This window comes from Hemitrygon akajei, chromosome 10 (assembly GCF_048418815.1).
Source record: "Hemitrygon akajei chromosome 10, sHemAka1.3, whole genome shotgun sequence".
In the NCBI taxonomy this organism is placed as follows: Eukaryota; Metazoa; Chordata; class Chondrichthyes; order Myliobatiformes; family Dasyatidae; genus Hemitrygon; species Hemitrygon akajei.
In genome coordinates this window covers 13040659-13067953 of record NC_133133.1, presented here as the reverse complement: position 1 = coordinate 13067953, position 27295 = coordinate 13040659, and the positions used below count along the sequence as shown (strand labels likewise).

The 27295-nt window shown below is 43.4% G+C and overlaps 1 protein-coding gene across 1 annotated transcript in view; it reads left to right on the top strand.

Annotated features, from left to right (window-relative positions):
* The first annotated feature begins 845 nt into the window (after positions 1-845).
* Positions 846-27295, top strand: part of ids (iduronate 2-sulfatase) — a 42488-nt gene continuing 16038 nt past the window's right edge. Inside the window, exons 1-6 of the mRNA XM_073057795.1 lie at positions 846-1009; positions 10354-10490; positions 12459-12636; positions 18141-18229; positions 20006-20206; positions 22248-22418. Of these exons, the coding sequence (XP_072913896.1) occupies positions 895-1009; positions 10354-10490; positions 12459-12636; positions 18141-18229; positions 20006-20206; positions 22248-22418 (891 nt within the window). The 5' untranslated portion in view covers positions 846-894. The remainder of the gene's footprint in view (positions 1010-10353; positions 10491-12458; positions 12637-18140; positions 18230-20005; positions 20207-22247; positions 22419-27295) is intronic.

Genomic DNA, 27295 nt, shown 5'->3' with positions numbered 1-27295 from the left:
CTCTTCACCCCATCACCCCATTGTCCATCAGGTCTGTTCATCACCCATAACACAAAGGGAATGAGTTTTGCCCCAGGACTCCACGTGGAGGCTGACCACCATTCCATGTGGCTGAGTATACTTAAATGACTTAGACCTCCTTCAAGTTAAATGGGTAAATGATGGAAGTTATGTTCAATTTGATTTAAAAACATAAGCAACATTGGCCTCAAGAGCCGCAGCTGAGTGACAGCTTCTCTGTAGGTGCTGAGAGGACAAATCCACTGAGACACAGGTGACTGCAGATGCTGGAATCTGGAGCAATAAACAGCCTGCCGGAGGAACTCAGCGGGTTGGGCAGCAACCTGCGGAGCGCACGCTAACTGGTTGTATCACTGTTCGGTACAGTGTAGAGCAGCTACTGCACATCTTCGGAAACAGCTCCAGGAACTTGCAAACTCAGTCAGCTCCAGCATGGGCACTAGCCTCCCCAGCATTGAGGACACCTTCAAAAGGCATTTGCCTCAAAAAGGCGGTATCTGTCATTAAGGATCCCCATCAGCCCTTTCTCGTTGCTACCATCGAGGAGGCGTCACAGGAGTCCGGTGATATACACTCAACGTTTTATGAACAGTGTTTTTCCCCTTCAGCCATCAAATTTCTGAATGGATAATGCACACTACAACACTTTCCCCACTCTTTTTGCGCTAATTTAATTATATATATATATATATATGTTAATGTAATATATATTTTTATTATGTATTGCAATGCACTGCTGCTGCAAAACGATATATTTCATGTCACAGGCCAGCGATATTAAACCTGACGCTGATTCAGAGGCGGGACCTCGCGGGTCACATGAGGTGTGCCTTAAAGGAGAGATTGCGGATAGGCAAGGCGCTGAGCATTACAATGGAGCGGGGTTGTGGGTCGGGAGCAGTGCTGGGGCTCCTAGCGGTGCTGGCACTTTGCATCGGAGACGGCGAAGCCCGAACTAAAGCAGCCCCGCACTTGGCACGGGAGGGAGGTAAGGAAAGGCCTTTGCGGGAACCGCGCCTCCGTGCAGGGGAATGCGGAACCCAAGCGCTGGCTGCTGCGTTTGGTAGCAGAAATCAGAGAGCTCCAATACTTTGTGGAACGAAGTCCTTCATTGTACGCAGTAACGCAAAAGGTGCTTAGGGAGGGAATCTCAGTAGGCAGCATCTATGGAGAGGGAACTGACTCCTGACTTGTAATTAACATTAGACCCATAGGACAACACAACACGGGCCCTGCTGCTCACAATGTGGTGCCGATAATCTAAACCTTCCCTCCCACGTAGCCTTCCGTTTTTTTTCTTCAATGTGCCTATATAAAAGTTCCTTAAGTGTTGCTGGTGTATCTGCCTCTACCACCACCCCTGGTAACGTGTTCCACCACTGTGTAAAAAAAACTTTCCCTCTGATTTCTCCCTTACACTTCCCTCCAATCACCTTAAAATTATGTCCCCTTGAATTATCTATAAACATTAATGTCTCATTCTATGTTTACTTACCTACTGCCTGTTGCAATGTGGGTGTTTAGGACAACAATGAAGGTCCTTCATCTCTGGCGGTGTTCAGGGCTTCATTGCGTAAGTAGATTCCTCTTGGCTTCTTTCATCACTGTCGGTCATGCAGGGCCCTGGTGGAGACGCAGGAATACTGTTACTCAGTTGCAGAAGGGTTCTTCTTTGCCAGTCCTCTGTCTTCCCACTAACTCTGGCCTCCTTGTATGCCCTCTGTTTTGCTTTTACTTTGCCTTTGACTTCACTTGTCACCCAAGGTAGTGTCCTTCTTCCCTTTGAAAATCTCTTCTTATTTGGAACGTATCTGTCTTGCAAAGGACTAAAAATGCATCCCTGCGATGTGCCAGTGTTTATTGTCAGTGAGGTGGAGATGTTATTTCCACTCTGCACTGATTGTGCTCTTCCCGTTGGGACGTCAAAGATCCAGTTGGAGAGTGAGGTACAGAAGTCCAGGTTCTGGAGCTTTTCGATCAGAACCGTAGGAGTGGTTGTGTTAAATGCTGAGCTGTAGTCAACGGAGAGCATCTTATTGTGGTGATAGGCAAATTGCAGTGGGTCCAGGTCCTTGCTGAAGCAGAAGTTGATACTCGCCATAACCAACCTCTCAAAGCACTTTATCACCATAGATGTAAGTGCTATTGGACGATAATCATTAAAGCAGCTCACCCTGCTCTTCTTGGGCGCTAGTAGAATTATTGCCCTTTTGAAGCAGGTGAGAACTTCTCACTGTAGCAACGAGAGATTGATAATGTCTTTAAACTCACGCGCCAGTTGGTTAGCACCGGTTTTAGGAGCCCTACCACGTACTCCATCGGGGCTTGTCCCCTTGCTGGGCTTCACCCTCTTAAAAGGCAGCCTGACAGGGATTACAGGGTCACCGAGGGCTGTAGGTATCCTCGTATCTGTATTCCTTTTCAAATCAGAATCGGCCACCGGCTTATGTCGTGATATTTGTTGACTTTGCAGCAGCACTACAGTGCAATATAGGATAAATACAGAAAAAAACTGAGTTAAAGTAAGTATACAAATGAACATTAAGGTTAAATTAAAATAAGTGGTGCAAAAACAGAACTAAAAAATAAGTAATGAAATAGTGTTCATGGGTTCAATGTCCATTCATAAATCGGATGGCAGAGGGGAAGAAGCTGTTCCTGAATCGCTGAGTGTGTGCCTTCAGGCTTCTGTACCTCCTACCTGATGTAACAATGAGAAGAGAGCATGTCCTGGTTGGTGGGCGTCATTAATAATGGACACCGCCTTTCTGAGGCACTGCTCCTTGAAGGTGTCATGGGTACTACAGAGGCTAGTGTCCGTGATGGAGTCGTCTAATTTTACAACTCTCTGCAGCTTACTTTGATTCCCCCCCCCCCCGCCCCCAATACCAGACGGTGATGTAGCCAGTCAGAATGCTCTGCATGGTATATCTGTAGAAGTTTTTGAGTGGTTTAGGTGATAAACTAAATTTCCTCAAACTCCAATTGAAATATAGCTGCTGTCTTGTCTTCTTTATAGCTGCATCATTATGCTAGGAGCAGGTTAGATCCAAAGCGAGCATAAAAGGTGTTGACCTCATCTGGGAGTGAAGCATCACTGTCACTCATGGTGTTAGGTTTCACTTTGTAGGAAAAAATGGCCTGCAAATCCTGCCAGAGTTGATGTGCATCCGATTTCACCTCCAACCTCAAATAAGAGAAAATCTGCAGATGCTGTAAATCCAACAGAGACAAAAATTAAAAGGTGGGGGAGGGGAGGGAGAAACACAAGATGATAGGTGAAACTGGGGGGGGGGGGGGGCATGAAGTAAAGAGCTGGGAAGTTAAACCCCATTTTAATTCCACTTCCCATTCCGATATGCCAGTCCATGGCCACCTCTACTGTTGCGATGTGGCCACATTCAGGTTGGAGGAACACACCTTACGTTCCATCTGGGTAGCCTCCAACCTGATGGCATGAGCATCGATTTCTCAAACTTCTGGTAATGCCCGCCCCTGCACCATTCCCCATTCCCTTTTCCCTCTCTCACTTTTGTCTCCTCGCCTGCTCATCGCCTCCCTTTGGTACTCCTCCTACCCCCTTTTCTTTCTTCCATGGCCTTCTGTCCTCTCCTATTAGAATCCCCTTTCTCCAGCCCTGTATCTCTTTCACCAATTGACTTCCCAGCTCTTTACTTCACCCCTCCCCCTCCCAGTTTCACCGATCACCTTGTTTCACCCTCCCTCACCTTTTAAATCAACTCTGCATCTTTTTTTTTCTCCAGTCCTGGTGCAGTGTCTCTGCCTGAAATGTCAACTGTACTCTCTCCATAGATGTTGCTGGCCTGCTGAGTTCCTCCAGTGTCACCTCCAGCCTCATTCAGAATTGTTCCTTAGCTCTAGAGTTAGCCCTCCACAGGTCATACCTCGTACCGACGTTGGTCGCTGGACTTGAATGCCACAGATCTAGCCTTCAGCAGAATATGAACCTCCTGGTTCATCCACTGCTTTTGACTTGGGGTTGTAGAATAAGTTCTCATAGACACACACTCATCCACACAGGTCTTAATGAAGCCTGTGACAGCTGTGGCTTTCAGACTTGAAGATGAATCCCTGAATACAATCCAGTCCACCGATTCAAAGCAGTCCTGTAGGCGCTCCTGTGCTTCCCTTGTCCATATTTTCTTGGTCCTCACTACTGGTGCTGCAGTCTTCAGTCTCTGCCTATACTCAGGGAGTAGTTGTCCAGCTGGGTGATCAGACTTTCCGAAGTGTGGGTGTAAGATAGCATGTTAAGTGTTCTTGATGGTCATGTAACAGTGGTCAGGTTTGTTGTCTTTTGCACACTGATTGAATATCCAAGCTAGTGCAGTCTTTCATTGATTCTGTTGTGGTTATTAAATTGTTATGGATTTACTGAGTATCCCCCAAGAAAATTAATCTCAGGGTTGCATATGGTGACATATATGTACTTTGACAATAAAATTTACTTTGAACTGTGAGTGGACGTGGAGAGGGTGTTTCGTGTATTGGGGGAGTCTTGGACCAGAAGAGACAGCCTCAGATTAGAAGGGCATTTCTTTAGAACAGAGGAAGAGGAATTTCTTTGTCAGAGGGTGATGAATCTGTAGAATTCATTGCCACCGATGGCTGTGAGGCAAAGTCATTGGGTATATTTAAAGCAGAAATAGGTTCTTGATTAGTCAAAAGTTGCAGGGAGAAGGCAGAAGAATGAGGTTGAGAGGGACAATAGATCAGCCATGATGGTGTAGCCTCGATGGGACAGATGGCCTAATTTTGTTCCTATGTCTTATGGTCTTAGTTTAGCTTAACGTGGTGGACCGTAGGGCCTGTTCCTGTACTTTGAATTGCAGGGAACTAAGAACTGCTATGTCGTTCTTGTTGTGCCGTCTCTGTGACGTTGTGCCCACAGGTGAGAACACAGCGTTTTCATGGTTTGATGCCTGTCGGAGAGTTCAGTGTGTGTCAGGCTGTGATCAGCTCATAGAGAAACAGATGAAAAGATGGGATTCAAAATGAAAAACTGAGTGAAAGATCAAAAATAAAAGGGACTTTGGTTCTGATATTGCCTTTTTAAGTCGAGTTTATTGTCATCTCACAAGTACATGCATATGCACAGATGGAATGAAAAACATAACCTGGAGTAACATAACAGACATAAGGCGTTGGAGACTAAACATTTACAAGTTAAGTATAAATATAAATTATACAAGAACGTACTGTGGTGATTGTCCGCTGATGACAGGAAACCTGTGCAGGAGAGTTTTTAAAGTGGAAAAGCTGTTGTACTGGAGCAGTTCCACTCTCTTGACCTCAGAAGTCTGGGTCCACTGGTATGAACAAGTGTCACAGCCTGGGGTCTTCCTTGGTTCCAGTGAATGACGATGGCCTTGTCATGCCCTTCAATCTCCACGAAGCATTGCAATATCACTTTTCTGACTTGGATCTCATCCGCCCAGTCTACTGGAGCTGACCTTGCATTCTTGGACAGGCATGTTTCCAACTCATCTGGGTATGAGGCCACCAGCTCCCCTCAATTGGTTAGCTCGCCCTTCGAAGTGGTGTACCAGGGTGTGGCCATTGCCGCGTTTAAACGCATTTGAGCCATCTGTGAGAGCTGAGTGTCCGGTGTGGATCAACGGTGAGTGAGCTGCCTCAGATTAGACATGACAGACCCCTTCACCAGAGGTGCTATCCCTCCCTGGTCACACCATACTCCCCACAAGAAACTACTATTAGAACACAAAAAAAAAGTCCATTAGAGTGTAAGGTTGTTACAGTGTTGCTACACTGAGGTAGTGATCATGATTTGTTCAGGAACCAAATGGTTGAGGGAAGATAGCTTTCAGATTAATTTATTTACCACAAGTACATCAAAGCATAGAGTGAAGTGTGAAGTTTGTGTTAACAACCAACATAACCCAAGATGTGCTGGGAGCAGCCCTCTAGTGTCTTCCCACATTTTGGCACCAACATAGCCCACAATCTTTTAAAATTTGTGATTTCCAGCGTGTGCAGTTTATTGACAGTCTAGATTTCTACATGTATCCCATATGTAATGGTAGCTGTGAGAGGTGGCATAACTTGTTTGAGGCTGCGAGACTGCTCCGGCTACTACGCGCCTTGTGTTTGGGAGCTTCGCGGCGATTTGCCCTGCTACATGATGAATTGAGACCGAGGCTTTGGGCCTACTCCGGCTGCTCCAGGATTCGGATCTGAGGACTCAATTTGGTTCAGAATTCTGTTGCTCACTTCTTTTGTTTGTACGATCCGTGTTTCTTTTCTCTTTCTCTGCACATTGGGTGTTGGTGGTTCTTTTTTAAATTGAGTTCTTTCGAATTTCTTGCTTTCTGGCTCCTTGTAAGCAGATGAATCTCAAGGTAGTATAATTTATAATGAACTTTCAGTGATGGATGTTGCCTCCAGAGGCAGCAACTCCTGTAGATATTACCGATGGCGGGGAGGGATGTGCCCGTGTTGGGCGGAGTTTACAGCGTTCTGCAGCTTCATTATTTCTTGAACAATTGACCTGCCACCAGGTCTGCCTGAGCTGGGCTACAACAATAAACTGTTTCCTGAAACACTGTGGTGCAGCACAACTGGTGTCTACACAACACGTTCCTGAAAAACTGGTGATGGCTTGGCGTGATAGAAGGCCTTTTCTGTGTGTGCTACAGCGGTGCGGAGAGAAAGATATGTTTGGTAAACCTACTGCCATCTCAAGGGTCGCAGGGAAGAGAGAGCCCAGCCATAGGGGTTGGTTGTGGATCTGAAAAGGAAGGGGCATGTACAGGTCTGTTTTGGGTGTAAGGAGGTCTGTGATCAGTGGTGAGAGGGTGGTGCATGGAGTAGGATGAGGCTCTGAGATTGGTATGGAGGGTATTTGGTTTAGGTCATGTGACCAGGGTATGAGGTGGATGGGATGGGTTGGAATGGGCAAGATGGAGAGTAGAGGAGGGTGATGGAATGTAAGGTAGTAACTAAATGTCTACTTGGGCTGGTTTCCCAACACCAGGTTTTCAGTTGCCTAGAAAGAGCCTCTTTAATTTGCAGCATCGCAGTGCAGTCCCTGTTAATAATTTATTGAGTTAGATGTGCTTGGGAGCAATATGATCTTCATTCTCCCAATTGTTCAAGTGAGCGTTCACAAGAAAAACATAAATGTAAACATAAATTATATAAGAAAGCATGATTAGAACACAAAACAAAATCCAGGGTGGGGTAGTGCCTCTGGGGCTTTGTCGTGTCTAAGTGGTCGTGGTATTGCTATCAGAGTCCACAAAGTCAGGAGTGGAAAGTGTCAGCTCTACGAGGGAAGAGTCTGTTCAAAGTACATTTATTATCAAAGTACATGTACTACATACAACCCTGAGATTCATCTTCTTGTAGGCAGCCAAAAATCCAATAGAACACATTAAAAAGGATCACTAAACACCCAATGTGCAAAATAAAAAAGAACAAATTGTGCTAACAATAAAAAGTAAATAAATAACACCCAGGACTAAAGTTCATGAAAGTGAGACCACAGCCACGAAGCTTGTTTGTCACTGTAGCCAGTCTGGGACTCTGCTTTTTGCAGACCACAGCCTCAGTTCAATACAGAGACTAGTAAACCTCGTGGAGCAGTGAGTTGAACACTGGCCCGTCCCCCACCTCCAGCCCTGACACCCTGACCTTTACAACCCGGCCCAGTCGGTAAGTCAGCCAAGTGTTGGCTCCTTTTTCACTCTTGGACCCCTGGCCCTGCCACTTCAATTCAGTCTCGAGGCCCCTCCAGCATGGCAAAACATCGTCTCATCCCTCGCTCTTGGGCTCGGGCCTGGATTAGATCTATACCCACCACACTGCAACCTTTTATATCTTTGAGACTCCAGTTTACACCACCAAGAATGCCAGGTGGTAACATGCTATTGACTGCAGTGATTATGTCCAGAAAAACTGTGATTAACAAGTAGTTAGTAGGCTTGTTTGCACCAGTAAGGCGTCGCTGTGTCTCACCAGCACCATTTTAAACCGGAAGTTGAAGATGGATTGAACATGGCCCATGGAACATTACAGCACAGGAACCGGTCCTTCGTCCCATACTTGTGCCACACCAATTAAATTAGTAATCAGATGCCCAAGTAAACTAATCCCTTCCCTCTACACAATGTCCACATCCCTCCATTTCCAGCACCTTCATGTGCCTATCTAAGAATGTCCCTGTTGAATCTGCTTCCACTGCCACCCTTACCGATGCATTCCAGGCACCCACCAGCCTCTGCGTTTTTAAATAAAAACTATTCTGATCTGCACATCTTCCAACTCTCCACTCTCACTTTAAATGCATGCCCTCTGGTTTTAGACGTCAGAATGGGCCTGGGCCCAGAAATGTGGGCAAGTATCTGGTACCACGAGACTGGATTTCTGGCTTCACTTCTGCTAAACAGCTAGCGGTATTAATCAGTACTAATATTTTGAGAAGTGTAATTAGGATTCACTATCATTTCCTTCTGTCTAAACACGAACAGCTTGTGACAGCTGAAAACCCTGTACGTAAATACAGCCCATCGATTGATTGGCAGGTTTTACTGACAGACTGAAGGCGAAATTGGATGTTGTTTTTAAAATTATTCACACTGATCTCTGGAAACTCTCGAGTCTTTTGTGCAATAAAATCCCAGATCAGTAGTTTCTGAGATGCTTAAACCACCCCATATTATGGCACCAACAGTCATTCCACGGTCAAAGTTACTTAGGTCATATTTCTTCCCCATTCTGATGTTTGGTCTGAACAACAACTGAACCTCTTGCCATGAATGCATAGTTTTATGCACTGGGTTGCTTCCTCATGATTGACTGATTAGATATTTCCGTTAATGTCTAGGTGTACCTAATAAAGTGGCCATTGAGTGTATGTCACAATGATGATGAATTTCAGCAGTTCCATTGTAGACACGACACCATAAGATGCACCACAGATCACCCTCCATTCTTTGTATTTAGAGGTCCCAGAATTATGCAGCATGGGAATAGGCCTTTCATGTTCCTGCTTTAACCACTTCCTCTGGCAGCTCATTCCACATACAAAACACCATTTATGTAAAGCCAAAAGTTCCTATTGAATCCTTTCCCTTTCACCCTAAGCCTGTGGCCTCAAGGGTTTGATTTTCCCAATCCTGTGCAAAAGACTGGGTGCACTCAGTCTACTGATTTGGGGCCTTGATCTAAAACACTGACTGTCCCCTGTGTCCACAGACACTGCCTGACTGGCTCAGTTCTTTCAGCAATTTGTTTCTTTGTTCCAACATCTACAGTTTCCTGTGTCACCACACGTTGGTGGCCCAGATATGGGGTACAGTGATACAGCACAGAAGAAGGCCCTTTGGACCAGCCCTTGCATGCCTACTAGGTTGCCTGGTACAGTTACACTATTTTCCTGTGTTTGGCGCATATCCCTCTAAGACAGGGTTCCTCTCCTTTTTTTATGCCAGTTTCCTGTTTAAGATGGCACTGGTGAATCTCAGTGACTTCTGGCTGGTGGCCGATGAATCAAAGAAAACAACTAAATACTTTGTTAAACACTTTTTCTGGAAAACAATCATCACAAACAATAGCCTGTAACTTCCCTTTGGACTTGGAGGCAATTCTTTAAGACCTGAGGTTTGATCGATTTAAGCGCTGCGTTGAATGGGAAAGATTGGGTACAGGCCAAATTGAAGCAGTGTCCCAGAGAGTATCGAAGTGACTGAACCCGATGTTTGGATGCTGATTTAGGCGCAGCGCCAGATTGAAAATGTCAGGGTGTCATGGCCTGAGGCGAGGGATGGTTTGGTTCAGCTCGCTGCTCTACCCTGCGCAGATCTAAGGATCTGTGGATGGACTCTCTTTTGTGGACTCCAGTTCCGAATGCTGTTTGCTTGCATTTAATGTTTGCATGATTTGTTTTTTTTTTTCTCTGTCTGCACACTGGGTGTTTGACGCTTTTTTTCTATTGGTTCTTTTGGGTTTTTTTGTTTGGTGGCTGCCTGTTAGACGATAAATCAAGGTTGTATGTTGTATACATTGACAGTAAATGTACTTTGTACTTTGAACTTTGAACCAATGCTGGTAATCAAGGGGTCCATGGACCCCAGGTTGAGAACCCCTGCTCTAAACCTTTTTAGAATCAACCCCTTTAGTCACTGGTGGAAAGAGAGTACTGCCTACGACAAGAGTGGGAAAGCCACACATCTCATGAACCTTCTCGAATAGAATGACGTTAACTGATCCAATCTGTCATTTTCAGTGCTTCTAAATTCAAGCATAAGTTCACTCTTTTTCTAGAATTTATAATTTTATTTCTCCCATCAGGAAAAATGAATGTCCTCTTCATCATTGCTGATGATCTGCGCACCAGTCTGGGATGCTATGGAGACACTACTGTCATATCACCAAACATCGACCAACTTGCATCCAAGAGCTTTGTTTTCAAAAATGCGTTTGCCCAAGTAAGTTAAATAATTCCAGTATATAAAAAATATACCTCTGAATCCTGTGATGTATTGGTATTACCTACACTTCAATGAATGGTCTGGGGAAAGTGGAGATGGAGAGGATGTTTCCTGTACTCTGGGAGTCTAGAACCAGAGAGCGCAGCCTCAGAATAGAAGCATGGCCCTTTAGAACAGAGATAAGGAGGAATTTCTGTAGCCAGTGCATGGTGAGTCTGTGGAATTTATTATCCCAGGTGGCTGTGGAGGCCGTCATTGGGTATATTTAAAGAGGAGGTTGATAGGTTCTTGATTAGTCAGGGTGCAAAAGGTTACAGGGAGAAGGCAGGAGAATGGAGTTGAGAAGGATAATAATTCAAGTGTATGTGTCATCTAACCATATGTGGATACTCTGCCACATGATTGGCTGATGATATTTATGCAATAATGAGCAAGTGTGCAGTTTTACCTAACGTAGTGGCCACTGAGTGTATTCTCCCTCACTCGCCTATCAGTTCCACCCTGATTCTCCTGACGGCCAATCACGTGAGGTGTATTTATGGGGCCAATTAGCCTTAAGGAAAATTAGGATGTGGAAGGAAACCAGGACAGCCGGGAGAGTCCCATCTGGTCGTGGAGAGCATGCCATCTCCACACAGACAGCAGATGTCAGGATTGAACTTGGGTCTCTGGAACTGTGAGATCTACATAAACCTGAGATTCCGCAGATGCTGGAAATTTGGAGCAACACACACACACACACAATGCTGGAAGATCAGCAGGTTAGGCTGCTTCTCTGGAGAGATAGGTAAAACTGTCAATACTGAACTTTTGTACTGTTCTTACAGATTGAATCATTACACAATGCATTGAGCTAGAATAAGGTAAAACAATAACAATGTAGAATAAAGTGTAAAAAGCTACAGAAATAATATAGTGCAGGTGAATGATAAAGTGCAAGATCATTGCGAGATAGATTGTGAAGCTAAACGTCCACCTTATTGTACAATAGGTCTGTTCGAGAGTCTGGTAACAGTGGGTTAGAAGCTGTGCTTGAGCCTGGTGGTATGTGCTTTTAGACTTTTGTGTCTTTTGCCTGACGGAAGAGGGGAGCGATTTTATGGGGTGGGTCGGGTATTTGATTATGCTGGCTGCTCCAACGATGCAGCGAGAAGCGTTGACAGAGTCCATAAAACAGGCTGGTTTCTGTGATGTGCTGATCTGTGTTGATGAAGGTCTCAGTTTCTTGTAGTCAGAGGCAGAGCACTTGTCATACCAAGCCATGATGGGATGCTTTCTGTGGTGCCTTGGATAAAAATTGGTGAAGGTCAATGGGTATTCATATTTAACAAAAATAATATTCAAGAATCCCAAAGTCCAAAGCAAATTTATTATCAAAGTATATATATGTCACCATATACATCCCTGAGATTAGTTTTCTTGTGAACATACCCAGTAAATCCAAAAACCATAATAGAATCAATGCAAGACCACACGTAAAAGGGCAGACAGCTAGTGTGCAAGAGTCAACAAACTGTGCAAACAAGAAAGAAAAAAAAATCAAGAATCTGAGGTGAAGAATCCTTGAAAGTGAGTGCATAGGTTGTGGGAGCAGTTCAATGATGTGGCCAGTGAAGTTTTCCCCTCTGGTTCAAGAGCCTGATGGTTGAAGGGTTATAATTGTTCCTGAACCTGGTGACGAGAGTCCTGAGGCTCCTGTACCACCTTCCTGATGGCAGCAGCAAAAAGAGAGCTTGGCCTGGATGGTGGTGGTGCCCGATGATGGATGCTGCTTTCCTGCATCTGCTCTCCTTGTAGATGTGCTCAGTAGTGGAGAGGGCTTTACCCGTGTTGGACTGGGCCATCTGGAAAACATGTTGATCCAGCACCACCAAACTCTGTGACGCTAACAGAGTTTTATAGTAGGTTGGGGAAAAGTTTGATCCCTTTGGATCGCCATTTACCACTGTTGCTTTCCTTGTGCAGCAAGCCCTCTGTGGACCGAGCAGAACTTCGTTCCTGACCAGCAGGCGCCCCGACACTACTCGTCTTTATGATCACAATTCCTACTGGAGGACTCACGCAGGGAACTACACTACGCTGCCTCAGTACCTGAAGATGAATGGCTTCCTGACCATGTCAGTGGGTAAAGTCTTTCATCCAGGTAAGCTCTTAGTTTCTGTCCGGTCCAGGAACCACAGGATGACATTTAGACCCTCCACTCAGAATCAGGTTTATTATCACTGATGTGTGAAGTTTGTTTGTGTTTTGTAGCAGCAGTACATTGCAATACATAAAAAAATGGTGTATTATACAATAAGATATGACAAATGGTTGTAGGAGGGGCAGGACTGGCAGCTCAATATTCTCTGTTTCTGTTGTTTTTAGACACAATAGAGTGGGAGGGGTTAAAGGAGGGATAGTGTTACTAGTCAGAGAAAATGTCACGGCAGTGCTCAGTCAGGACAGACTCGAGAATTGTACACTGAGGCGTAATGGGTGGAACTGAGGAATAAGAAAGATATGACCCCATTAATGGGGCTATATTACAGATCACCCAACAGTCCGTGGGATTTAGACGAACAAGATTGCAGACCGCTGCAAAAAACATAAGGGTTCATATAGTATTGACTGGGACTCCGATACTGTAAAAGGACTAAGTGGGATAGAGTTTGTTGAATGTGTTCAGAAAAAGTTACTTAATCAGTACGTACAAGTCCCAACAAGAGAGTATGTGTTATTTGTTTGGCTGTTAGGGAATGAGACAGGGCAGATGACAGAAGTTTGTGTAGTGGAACATTTTGCATCTAGTAATCATAATGCCATTAGTTTCAAAGTACAAATGGGGAAAAAAGATGGGTCTGGCTTTGGATTAAGATTCTAAGTTGAAGTAGGGTGAATTTAGATGGTATCAGAAAGGATCTGGCAAGTGTGGATTGGGACAGGCTGTTTTCTGCCAAAGGTTTACTTGGTAAGGGGGAGGCTGTCAAAGGGGGGGGGGGGGGGTTTGAGAACACAAAGCTTGTATGTGCCTGTCAGAACAAAAGGTAAAGATAACAGGTTTAGGGAACCTTGGTTTTCAAGAGATATTGAGGCCTGGTTAAGAAAAATGAGGTCCATAGGAGGTATAGGCAAGTAGGACCAATTAAGATGCTTATGGAGTATAAGAAATGCAAGAGAACACTTAAGAAAGAAATGAGGAGGGCTAAAAGAAGGCATGAGGTTGCCCTAGCAGACAAGATAAGGAGAATCCTAAGGGATTATACAGATGGGTTAAGAGCAAAAGGATTGCAAGATGGGGATGATCTTAAATGTTTTTTTTCATCTGTATTTGTTCAGGTGATGGACACGGAGTCTATAGAAGTAAGGCAAAGCAGCATCGACTTTATGGGCATTGCTGACATGCTCCAAATCGTTGACATTTGCCAACTGGCTTTGATAGGGCAATGAGCTATTGTATTGAACTATGTTCCTTCCAGTGAAGATTTTGCAAGACTAGGTCTGAGAGTGATTCTGTCCAGAGAGTCTGTGGGATAGGGTGAATGTTATCAGAGTTAGGGACAGGCACCACCTCTAACAGAGCTATAGGGACCCTGGACTAATTGATCAGTACATAAGTTCAAGAGGAAATTCCCAGATTTACTTTTTGGTATATTTCTTATTAAATTCAAAGTTCAAAGTAACTTTATATTCAAAGTACATATACGTTTGCACAGTACTTGGAGGTTGAATATTGGTTATGTTGTACTACTTCCACTTCTGAATTCAGACTGTTTTTTGGCAATTATTTCTTCTGCCCGTGGTTTCAGTCTGTTCAAGATGACTTTCAACATCACTGTGCTTGCATGGCTATAATTCTGGCACTGCTGTAAGTTGCTTTTCTCGGGGAGAGTGATGAGTGATTTCGTCTAGTGTGTTGGCCATTCCCCGGCCTGCCAGAATTTGGTACAGATATCGGTGAGAATGTCTATCGCTGTTTCTCCTCCATTTTTTTGTTAGCTCTGTTGAGATGTTGTCTATTCCTGCAGCTGTCTCATTCTTTAGCCATCTTATGGCTGCTTCCACTTCTTACCACAGAATTGGAAAGTTGTCGTCGTTAGACCAATTCTGCAGTATGCTGGGGTCTCGTTGGGTCTGACGATTGTAAAGGTCCAAACAATACTCAGTCCATCTGTTGAGAATGTCTTCATCTTCCGTGAGACAGTTTCCTTCTTTGTCTTGGATGGTGCTGACTCATGACTGTCTCTGTTTAGTGAGGTCCTTCTCAATTTGAAATGCTCGCCTGCTCCTGTTCTTGGTCAGTCTATCTTTTATCTCTGTTCACTGTCTCTCAATCCATTCTTCCTGGGTCTTGACCATGTTTTTCCTGGTCTTGCTGATCTCTCTGTACACTACAGCTCCTGTCGTTGTGTTCTTCGTTTTCTTCATGTCTCTTCTGGTGTCATACATTTCCAGGATCTCGCCTGTTACCCAAGGTTGGGTTTTCCAGTGGCGTTTTCCAAATATTAACTCACATCAACAGGACATCGTCCACATGTTCATAGACTTCAAGAAGGTGTGGCATGAAGCAGTCTGGGCCGCGATGAATAGATACAACATGGGCCAGAAGCTGTTCCAAACCATCAAACAGCACTATACCAAAGCTAGCATTGTGGTACTTATTCAAGTCGCAGTTGGAGAATCGTTCCACACATCAGTTGGAGTCCCAACAAGGCTGCCTCTTTTCACTCATGCTGTTCAACATTTTCCTGGAGCAAATAGTAAGAGATGCCCTGTAAGGCCATATCGACACAGTCAGCATCGGAGGAGAGATCATAACCAATCACAGGTTCGCCGATGACACCGATAGGCTGGCAGGAAGTGAGGGTGAATTAGCCAACCTCGTGAACTATCTGGATGATACATCTACCAGATACGGCATGGGGATCAGCACAGAGAAAACCAAACCGATGAGAAGCAGTGAGGAGCCAATCACGATAAAAATCAGATTCAGTGGACAAGAACTGGAGACTGTCACTGTCAAACGTTTCAGGTATCTTAGTGCATCATTAATCAAGAAGGCTGAAACCAGTCCTGAGAGACAATAACATTGCTTTCGGATACAAGTTGAAACTCCTTCATGCACTTGTGCCCTCCATCTTCTTGTATGTATGTGAGTCATGGACTTTGACAGCAGAACTGCAAAAGAAGATTGAAACAGAAGAAATGCTTCAGAAGGCTCCCCAGCATCTCCTATACAGATCAGGTCTCAAACAACGAAGTATGAAGAACCATCACCCAGTAACACATGAGACACTATGAAGATCTACTGTCCCACAGTAAAGAAGAGGAAACTGAGATGGTATGGCCATCACAGTAAATACAAACGAAACACAATAACCAATAAAAGACCGCACACAACCAGACAGACAAATGACTAATATGCAAAAGGCAACAAACTCTGCAAATACAAACAGAAAAAGAACAAATAAAAATAAATAAGAAATAAATATAGAGAACATGAGATGAAGAGTCCTTGATGGGGTTGAGTGAGGTTATCCCCTTTGGTTCAAGAGCCTGGTGGTTGAGGGGTAATAATTGTTCCTGAACCTGGTGGTGAGAGTCCTGAGGGTCCTGTAACTCCTTTCTAATGGCAACAACGAGAAGAGAGCATGACCTAGGTGCTGGGAGTCCTTGATGATGGATGCTGCTTTCCTGCAACAGTGCTTCTTGCAGATGTGTTCCGTGATGGGGAGTGATTTTCTCATGATAGACTGGGCTGTATCCACTACTTTTTATAGGCTTTTCCATACAAGGACATTGGTGTTTCCATACCAGGCCATGATGCAACCAGTTAATACCTTCACCACCACACGTCTGTAGAAGTTTGTCAAAGTTTTAGATGTCATGCCAAATCTTCGCCAACTTCTAAGAACATAAAGGTGTTGCTGTGCTTTCTTTGCGTGCTGTTGTCTGCAGGATCACAGTTACATTCAGTGGCGGCTTTATTAGGTACAGGAGTGTGCATAATAAAGTGGCCATAGGAGTGGAACTCAATGTGGTCTTCTGGTGTGGCCCACTAACTTCAAGGTTCAATGTGTTATGCTCTTCTGCACACCACTGTTGTAATGTGTGGTTATTTAAGTTACTGTCGCCTTCCTGGCAGCTTGAACTAGTCTGGTCATTCTCCTCTGACCTCTCTCATTAGCAAGGTATTTTCGCCCACAGAACTGCTGCTCAACACCGCAGGCTGCCCCCAGCACGTCTTTAGATTGTGTTGGTTGTTAATACAAACGGTGCATTTCACTGCATGTGTAGGAGCCATGCATCTGTTTTCAATCTGCATTGTGTTCTCTGTTGTGTATTGATTATGGTAGCTAGTCATTTGGGTGGGGGGGGGGCGCGGTAGAAGCTGAGGGTTTAGTTACATATTCACACTTTGTCTAGGGGAGTTTCGAGCTGGGGTCTGCTGGGTGTGATATCTTTTACTGACCATTTAACTTCGATTAAGTACATTTCATATCGCTGGTTTTAGTTTTGTTAGTTTCATCACTTCAAGATTGTTTGTTTTGCTGGTTACTAGTAAAGGATCCAATACATTTTTTTTGACTTTTTGAACATTATTACTGGATTGGATCAGCGGGCAGGTCATACAGGATAATTTCCCGTGCGTGGTCTCTAACAACGGCATGGGTTTGTTTGTTTTCAATGTACATGTGATAAATCTGAAATCTCTGCTCATTGTGTGCGTTGTTCGAGTAAATGCAGTGACAAATGCAGAGCAGTAAAATGGTGCAAAAAGAAATGCTGAAGTGGCAACAACGGAATAACTGAGAGGTCGAATAGAGTGCAACAACATGGCAGCACCACTGAAAGGGAATGTGACAAAGGGGTTGCTTGAGGAGTCTGTGACAGCAGTGGGGAACAAGCCGTTATTCCATAGACATGGGGGATTTCAAGCTCCTGTATCTTCTCCCAGAAGGTCGAAGCATTGAGTTGGGTGCAGAGTTAAGCTGATGGTAGTTTGTGTGAAGATAACTGTCCTATCTGTTAATTTGCTGTGTATTTTACACCCCGTAAACCTTTGCACATTCTTTGGTCAACATTCTTGTTACATGTGTCAGAATAAGACAACTAATTCACTCAGGGTGGTAGGAGTGTGGAACAAGCTGCCAGTGGAAGTGGTGGATGTGCGTTTGATTTCAATGTTTAAGAGAAATTTGGATGGCTACATGGAAGGGAAGTGTATGGAAGGCTGTGCTCCATTTGCAGCACAGACAGCCTGTGTCTGTGGTGTAGTGCCCTATGACCTAATCATTGGGTGGTTATCTAGTCATAATTCAGGAGCCTGAAGGCACACACTCAACATTTCAGGAACAGTTTTTCCCCTCTGCCGTCAGATTTTTGAATGGTCCATGAATGCTACCTCACTCTATTGCTCTCTTTTCACACTATTTATTTATTTTATAGTTTATTTTAATTTATAGTAATTTTTAGGTATTGTACTGTGCGGCTGCTGCAAGTGGCAAATTTCATGACGTGTCAACAATAGTGGACCTGATTCTGATTGTGAAGAACGTTTGAACCTTTGATCAATGTTTACACCTTTTTGATAACACTTCAGTCTGAGATAAACCCCAGATTGTGATCTGTGGCACTGAGGCTTAACTGGTGTTCTTCATCTTTTAGGAATTGTGTCCAATCATACCGATGACTACCCGTACAGCTGGTCATTCCCTCCATTTCATCCTTCAACACAGAAATATAAAAATGCCAAGGCAAGTCCAAGTTGAAGCTTATTGTCATAGACCTACGCTCAGTGCCCTCTTTATTAGATACAGGAGATAGGAAGTACCTAAAAGTGGCCACTTGGAATGTATGTTCATAGTCTTCTGCTGCTGTAGCTCATCCACTTCAAAGTTGTGCGTTTGGAGCTACTCTTCCGTACATCAGTGTTGTAACGTGTGGTTGTTTGAGTTACAGTCGCCTTCCTGTCAGCCATTCCCCTTTGACCTCTCATTAAAAAAGTGTTTTCACTCACAGAACTGCTACTCGCAGGTTTTTTTTTTGCTTTTTGCAGCATTCTCTGTAAACTCTAAAGCCCGCTGTGTGTGAAAATCCCAGGAGATCAGCAGTTTCTGAGATGCTAACCACCCTTTCTGGCACCAACAATCATCCCATAGTCAAAGTCACTTAGATCACATTTCTTCTGATGTTTGGACTGAGCAACAACTGAACCTCTTGACTATGTCTGCATGCTTTTGTGCATTAATTTGCTGCACATTCAAAGATTCAAAGTACATTTATTTTCAAAGAATGTAAAAATTATACAACCTTGAAATTTTTTTGCTTACAGGCAGTTGCAAAGCAAGGAACCTTAAAGAACCCAATTTAAAAAAAAAAAGAACAGACTAACCCCAGTACTTATAGAGATAGAGGGAAAAAAAACTAATTTAAGCAATTACAGCATTTCAAACCAAATAGAGTCCTTAGATTCAAATTCCTGGAACAGCCTGGAGTAGGCCCAAAGCTTTGGTATTTAGTTAATCACATTAGCAGGACAAATCGCTGCAAAGTTTGCAAGCACAGCAGCTGGGGGCAGTCTCATTGCCGTAGCATCGTGGAGAGAGCTCCCCTCACTCTCTGGGCTGGAGATTAAATTGCCCAAACAGCAGATCGTATCTTGCATTAGGACCCGAGCTCTGCCAGAGCAAATGGCTCTGGGCCTAGATTTCACCCAACACTCAACACTTTGCCTTTCCAGTCTATCTGGACTGGCGTTTAAATTGTTCAAACAGAGAATCGTGCTTTGCATTAAGACCTGGACTCCGCCCTGGTGGGTTGCTTCAGGATTAGAGCACGCCACCCAGTGATATGTTTCAGGTCAAGATTTCGCTGCCGAAGAGCCATTCTTGACCCCCTCCAAATCAGCTTTGTGCTTAGAGCGATCTACCCTCGCACCCGGGTTAGTTGGACGTGCATTGGAACTCCCCTGTCTCACCTTTTCCTCTCCGAATCGTTCACTCCAACCAGTGTGGCTCCAACTCCAAATGTACCATCAGGGCACATTTTGCGAGTCTGCTTTGCCTTCGTTTAACTCTTCATTGCTTGTGGTGATTTACTTCAGAGAAAAGTCTGAAGACCTTCATGATTGGCTGATTGTATTTTGCATTAATGAGGAACTGTACCTAATAAAGTGGCCACTGAATGTGCAGACGTCGGTTACAAGTGCCATGAAGATCAGCTTACTGCTGTAGCAGTACAGTATATCAAAGCATAAATTAACATCAAATTAACTAAACTTGTGCAAAAATAAACAACAAAAGAAACATAATGACACTGGCACAAGATTGAGAGGGTGGAAAAGAAGTATTGTTTGAGATAGTGTTTTGGCTTTACAGGTCAGTTCAAGAACCTGATGTTGACAGGGAAGAAGCTGTTGTTGGTCTTCAGGCTTTTGTACCTCCACAGATCAGGCATCATCTATGGAAAGGAGTAAATGTTCAATGTTTCGGGCTGCAAACCTTTTTCACCTGTGGTTTATCTCCAATTAGGTGTGCAGAGGACCAGATGGTAAAAGATACGCAAACCTGGTCTGTCCAGTGGACGTGGAGGAGATGCCGGAACGCACACTGCCTGACATCCAGAGCACCGATGAAGCAATTCGTTTACTGAAAAAGACAAAAAACACCGGAAGCCCATTCTTTTTAGCCGTTGGTTATCATAAACCACACATTCCACTCAAATATCCACAGGTATCAAGTTAAAAGTACTGTTGTGTTTGCACATTATTGCCTAAAACAGGGGTGGCAGATCTATGGCACAGGTGCCTAAGATGGCACGATCAAAAATGTTGGCACACAGCCTGCAATGCTGCCCCTTAAATCTTTATGCCCTACCCATGATAAAAAGCCGCATCGGCATTATCTTCACTGCCAAATGAAGCAGCAAATTTTTTTTTACAATGTGAGAGCAGTGAGGTGTTTTCACAGGAAATGTATCAATAGGGCTTGCTGCCAGCTAGTTAGTTGTGAGAACCTGTTACATTGAATGATACGTTTTAAAATCCTCACAGATCTGGTGTACGCGCCAGATAGAAATGGTTGGGCCAGTTGGCAATAGCTTCATCATTTATATTTATTCTTTTGTCATTTGTGAGCAAGCACTGGATATTTAGTGATAACAGTAAACACTGTATGTAGTTTAGCACCTCCATGAATTTTATTTTTCAATTATCATCTTAAAAGATTAGTATTAGTATTAATATTTGAAAATGTTTTCTAAGATCTTGTTTATTTCACATAATAATTTGTTTACAGGTTGACCTTCACTAATCCGGCACCATTGGGACCTGAAGAGTGCTGTATTAGTGAAAATGCAGAATTACAGAAAGATCACATTAAGCAATAGCTAACCGCCTCATCATTCCTTTAAAATATATCATGTAAATCAGTACAAGTTAGATAATAATGAAACAAATATTAAGTGAGTAGCAAGTGAAATTTTAATAAAATAATATACTGTACAGGCACAGATAAAATAAAAGGTACAGGTAAATGTACAGGAATTAACTTATACAGAGCAGTTGAGCACTTCCGCTTCTAAAGAGAGACGTTTAATATACCTTCAGGCAAAGTTACATGTTTGCAAGTGTGGGGTTGTCAGGATCATCAACATCTTCATCTTGAGAACTGAGTGAAGCATCAAGAACTGGTGCTGAAACTGGCACAACAGTTTCTTCAAAAACTCCTGATGTTGGTGGCAGCACACCTGGGTGAGCAGAAGCAGAAGTCGGAGAAAGGAGGTCTTCTATACGACACATTTCACGCAACTGCCAGGGAACCGGGGATTCGGCACTGGGCTCTTCCCTCTTCACAGTTACTGAGGGAGTCCTCGTTAGATTCTTTTCCTCCGCTTAGTAATATACTTAAATTCAGTGGGTCGCCACATCTGACGTGAGGTCGTAGGCAGAGGAGAACGGAGCAACGGCCGGGCGACACTGGAGGGCAGTGCGCGACTGCTGGCAGGCGGGCGAGAAGGCAGACCGACCCAGCACACGGCAGCTCCCCCGCCGCTCGCGGGTGAGACGGGCAGGTGCCAGGTGGCTGCGCCTCACGCAAATGATATTAATAAATGCAGGAAAACAAGCAGGAATCACCTGTCTGTGCTTACAAGAGTGCGCCAAAATATGAACAGGTCTAGCGCATCCAAAGCAGTGCGCAGCAGATTGGTACGGTGGCCCAGAAAATTTGAAATTACAGTTGCGCGGAGAATTTTAAATCTGTGCTGGATTATCGAAGGAACCGGATTACAGGTAGTCGGATTAGTGAAGGTCAACTGTATATATTTTTCATACAGATGATGTAGATCCAAGTGCTTTACAATGTGATAAAATGCAAACTTAAAAATCAAAGATAAAAAGTTGATTAAATAATCAGTGGGACTCCTCCATTTTCCTTAAAGAAAGGAGAGTAAGAACACACCAAGAAGATACGCTACACCTCTGGCAATTTGAAATTCTGGTCCGGGACTCTGTTGAGCTGCTGTTGGAGGCCTATGCCCCAGTAGAGGTGACGGGTTTAAGAAGAAGAAATTTAGTGGAACTTTGCAGGCTAGTCTTGTTATGTTACAACAATTCTTGAAGTTCATTAATGTGACCTTTTAAAAACTGTGAATAAAGAACTGGGGTTTGAGGATATGCATCTTTCAGGCATCATTAAATGTATTTTGCCAGACAGTTTTTTTTTTTCTGTCACTAGAACTCTGAATTTAATTTCTAGATTTTGTTCTGTTTAGGAGTTTTTAAAATTGTATCCACGTGAAGAGATCCACCTTGCACCTGATCCTAAAGTCCCATTGAAATTACCTCCAGTGGCGTATAATCCATGGACTGACGTGAGATCAAGGCATGATGTCCAGGCACTCAACATCAGTTTTCCATATGGACCGATTCCTGATGACTTTCAGGTACACATTTCATCTCCATTTGCATTAGAGAGGGTCTAGAGGAGGTTCACGAGAACGATCCCAGGAATAAAAGGGTTAATGTGTGAAGAGAGTTTTATGGCTCTGTGTCTTTATTAACTGGAGTTTAGAAGAATGAGGGAGGATCTAGTTGAAACCTATCAAATGTTGGAAGACCTAGATAGAGTGGATGTGGAAAGGCTATTTACGGTAGTGGAAGAGTCTAGGATCTGAGAGCGCAGCATCAGAATACGAGGTTGTCTCTTTAGAACAGAGATGAGGAATTTCATGAGACAGAGGGTGGTGAATCTGTGGAATTTATTGCCACGGACGGCTGTGGAGGCCAAGTCATTGAGTATATTTAAGGAGGAAGTTGATTGGCTCTTGATTAGTATGGGTGTCAAAGGTTACAGGGAGAAGGCAAGAGAATGGGGTAGTGGGGGATAATAAATAACCATTGAATGGTGAAGCAGACTCTGAGCCAAATGGCCTACAGTTGCAAGAAAAAGTTTGTGAACCCTTTCTATTTACCTGTTTTTTTTTTGCATTTATTACTCATAAAATGTGGTCGGATCTTCATCTAAGTCACAATAATAGACAAACACAGTTTGCCTAAACTAATAGCACACAAACAATTGTACTACATCTTGTCATTACTGAGTACTCCATTTAAACAATCACAGTCTCGGTTCAAAAAAGTATGTGATCTCTGGGGTAATGCCTTCTACAAAAGCTATTTGGAGTCAGGTGTTCCAATCAATGAGTTGACATTGGGGGGGGTGTGTTTTTAGAGGTGATCTGCCCTTAAAAAGACACACAAGGTCAGGTTACTGACAGAGCCTGTGCTTTTCAAGAAATCTCATTATGTGCACCATACCTCAATCAAAACAACTTTCAGAGGACCTTAGAAGAAGAATCGTAGAGATGCATGAAGCTGGAAAAGGCTGCATAAGCATTTCTATAGATCCGAGTGTTCCTCAGTCCACGGTAAGAGAAATTGTTTCCAAATGGAGGAAATTCAGTACTGTTGCTGCTCTCCCTAGGAGGAGACATTCTGTAAAGATTATACCAAGAGCACAATGTGCAATGCTGAAGGAGGTGAAAAAGAACAGAAAGGTAACAGCAAAAGACCTGCAGAAATCTCTAGAATTTACTAAAGTCTCTGTTCATGTGTCTACTATCAGAAAAACACTGAACAAGAATGGTGTTCATGGGAGGACACCACGGAGAAAACTTTTGCTCCAAAAAAAAACTTTGCTGCGTGTCTCAAGTTTGCAAAGACCACCTGGATGTTCCACCGTGCTTCTGGGACAATATTCTGTGGGCAGATGAGATAAAAGTTGAACTTTTTGGCAGAAATCCACATTGTTATGTTAGGAGGAAAAAGGACACTGCACACCAACACCAAAACCTCATCCTAACTGTGACTCATGGTGGAAGGAGCATCATGTTTTTGAGCTGTTTTGCTGCCTCAGGTCCCGGATGGTTTGCAATCATTGAGGGAACAATGAATTGAAAATTGTATCAAGAAAAGACAATGATCTAAAACACGGGAGTAAATCTACAACTGAATGGTTTAAAAAGAAGACAATTCGTGTTTTGAAATGGCCAAGTTGAGTATGGATCTTAATCCAATTGAGATGCTGTGACATGAGGGTTGTTCATGCAAAGTACCCCAGAAATATTGATGAACTGAAACAATTTTATGTGGTGGAATGGTCTACAATTCCTCCAAGCTGAGTGCCGGACTGATCAGCAGTTACTGGAAATGTTCGGTTGAAGTTACTGCTGTACAAGGGGGTCACACCATCTCCTGAAAGCAAAGGTTCACACAATTTTTCCACAAATACATATAATATTGGATCATTTTTCTCAATAAATAAATGAGCAAGTATAATTTTTCATGTTATTTATTTAATTGGGTTCTCTTTATCTAGTTTTAGGACTTGTGTGAAGATGTGATAACATTTTAGGTCATAATTGTGCAGAAATAGAGAAAATCCTAAAGGGTTCACAAACTTTCTAGCACTATTGTAACACTACTGATACGACGTTTGGTCTTAAGCGGAATTAGGCCATTTGTTCCATTGAGTCTGCTTTGCCATTCAATCATGGCTGATTTTTTTTTGTTTCCTTCTCAACCCCATTCTCCTGCCTTCTCTCCATAAACTTTGATGCCCTTACTAATCAAGAAACTATCAATGTCCTGCAGCACCACTTAAGTTCTCTAAGCTGGCTTGTTTATTCGACCCATATGACTGAAACTGCTCAGTAAATGAAATGGTTGATTCAACAATAACTAGACAAATATATTAAATGCAGTGGCTTTTCTAATTGTTTAAAGGAAATCACTTGGTAAAAATTCGCCATGGTTAAGTAATTCTGTCTGCAAACTTGAGATCATGCAGAATAGCAGAGTGAAAATGGAGGGAAACTGGGCTAAAAGTCCACTGTAATATTTTCTTAAGGAAAATCTAGGCTCCTATAACATTGCTATATGCTCTGCAAGAATAGTCCATTTTCCCCTGATTTTTACAGCGAATAGCAGGCATTCATGAATCCTGTTCTCAACTATAAATCGACTGTGGAACCCTGCCCCAACCTATGATGTCCTCAGTCAAGCATCTTCCACAATATGTGAGGAATCTGCAATTTTTAAAAATCAACAGAATTACTTCCATACCTCTTTAGCCGACTTTTTAAAAAGATGGCAACCATGTGAAAATCTACAAGTGCAAGTTGAATACCCCCTACCTGAAAATCCGAAGTTCGAAAACCTGTGTAATCAAGATTTTTTTCGGCACTGACAAATGGAAAATTCCACAATGCGCTCGAAGGTTCTCAGGCGACGTGGAGTTCTCTGTGCACCACAGACAGTTAGAAGTGACCTCTCAAATGGAATTAACAAAAATTAATGAAAAATAGAAAAAAGACTGCACAAGACAAAAAAATGAAGATCTCAGTCGTGTTCTGAAAGAGTGGATTTGTAAGCGTTGGAGTGAACATATGCCACTTAACAGTATGCTGATCATGAGACAAGCAAAGATCTATCACAACAAATTGAAAATTGAAGGTAACAGTGAATAAGCAGCAGGCTTGTTGCAGAAATTTAAGAAAAGGCACGGCATTACATTATTAAAGATTTGTGGTGATAAAGTGTCTGCTGAACACAAAGCAGCAGAGGCATTAGTTGTTGAGGTTGCCAAGATTGTCACTGATGAAAATCTAACACCAGAAGAAGTTTGCAAAGCTGATTGTTTTTATAAACCTTAAAAAAAAAGTAAAATACTCTAACCTTTTAATCAAACCATGGCATCATAAGTGGAGACTGAAAGCCTGCCGTTGTTGTTGTTTAACAGCTGTTTCAAGGATTCAAGTACATTTATTATCAAAGTATGTATACAGAATACAACTCTGAGATTCGTCCTCCCGTGGGCAGACACTAAACAAAGAAACACAATGGAACCCATTCAAAGAAAACATCAAACACCCAACATGCGGAGGAAAAAAAACAACAAATTGCACAAGTGACAAAAAGCAAGAGAGCGGCACATAGAATATTGTTATGTACCCCGTAACTGGGTGTCTAACTAGCAAAGAAAGAAGAATCCGTTGGAGTCTGGTGGTACTATATTCAAAAGTGTTTATTAGTAAAATAAGCAAATCAATACCAATAATGCAAATATATAGATAACACACGTAGGCAATAATAAACCTAAAAGTGTGGGAATAATAATAAGCAATAATAAACAAGCTCTATTGATGTCTAGGGGATAATGAATTGTTGTATAAAAGTATAAAGTTCAGTTCAGTTCATACGTGCTGAGGTAGATATTGGTTGTTGTGTTGTAATTGTTGGAGAGAGAGCGAGAGAGTGAGCGAGAAGTAACAGCTACAGTCAGGCAAACCTTCTTTTGCGTTCTTGATCCGTCGTATCGTTGTGGCCATTCAGTTATGACCCCTCTGTCCTTCAGTTAGACCGTTCTTCTGTGGTGGACTCATCACTCTGGCATGAGTGGACACACACACGTCCCCACTGGCCCTGCTATAACACTGTGAGTTTAACTGACCGGTCTCCTGGTCCGGTCTCCGATGCCCCACACCTTCCCGTGGGTTCCAACACTCAATCAGTGTCCACTAGTGTGTCTCCTGGTGTGTCTGAGGGGTGTCTCCCCAGACCTCACTTTTATCCCTACTCACGGGGTCTTGGCTATCAATCAATTTTGAATGGCTGTGTCCATCAAACCAGCCCACTCCAGCTGTCCACCGAGGAATGTTAGTGAACAGAATGGTACAAGATAAATAACCCTCTCAGAAGTCAAAATATGGTAAATCAACAAGACTCTCTCCCCTCTCTTATCTCTCATCTGTTGCAGATGTTCTTGCATGTTTTCTTTTTCCATTTCTCTCTCTCTCTCATGAGCAGCATAGCAACAATAATGGTTTGTGATTCTCCTGGGGGGGGGGGGGAACATGGGCAACTCTGCACCCTTCTGCCCATCAGAGCTGTTCATCCTTCATAACAATATCAAACATCAAATCAGTCGTATTCAGTTCCGTTCAGTTCTTTGCCACACCACAAGCCAATGCAGACCACGGGGCCCTTCTTTGCCAAATTGCCCCAGTCCGCATCAATCACACCAATCAAACCGCTCGAGAACAGCAAAAAAGTGAGTAACCAGAATCCAGGAACACAGGCAACATGAATCTCAGAGTCTCCCTAAAACGATCAATCCTGGCAACATTGATCCCAAGACTTCCCTCTGGCAGCAGTTAGCGACAGGGCAAGGAAGACCAGTCCAACACGGGTAGGCGGCGCCGAACACCTGCCTGTCCTCCGCCCTCATCCTCATCGACACCAACCTTGCTCAACGCCTCAG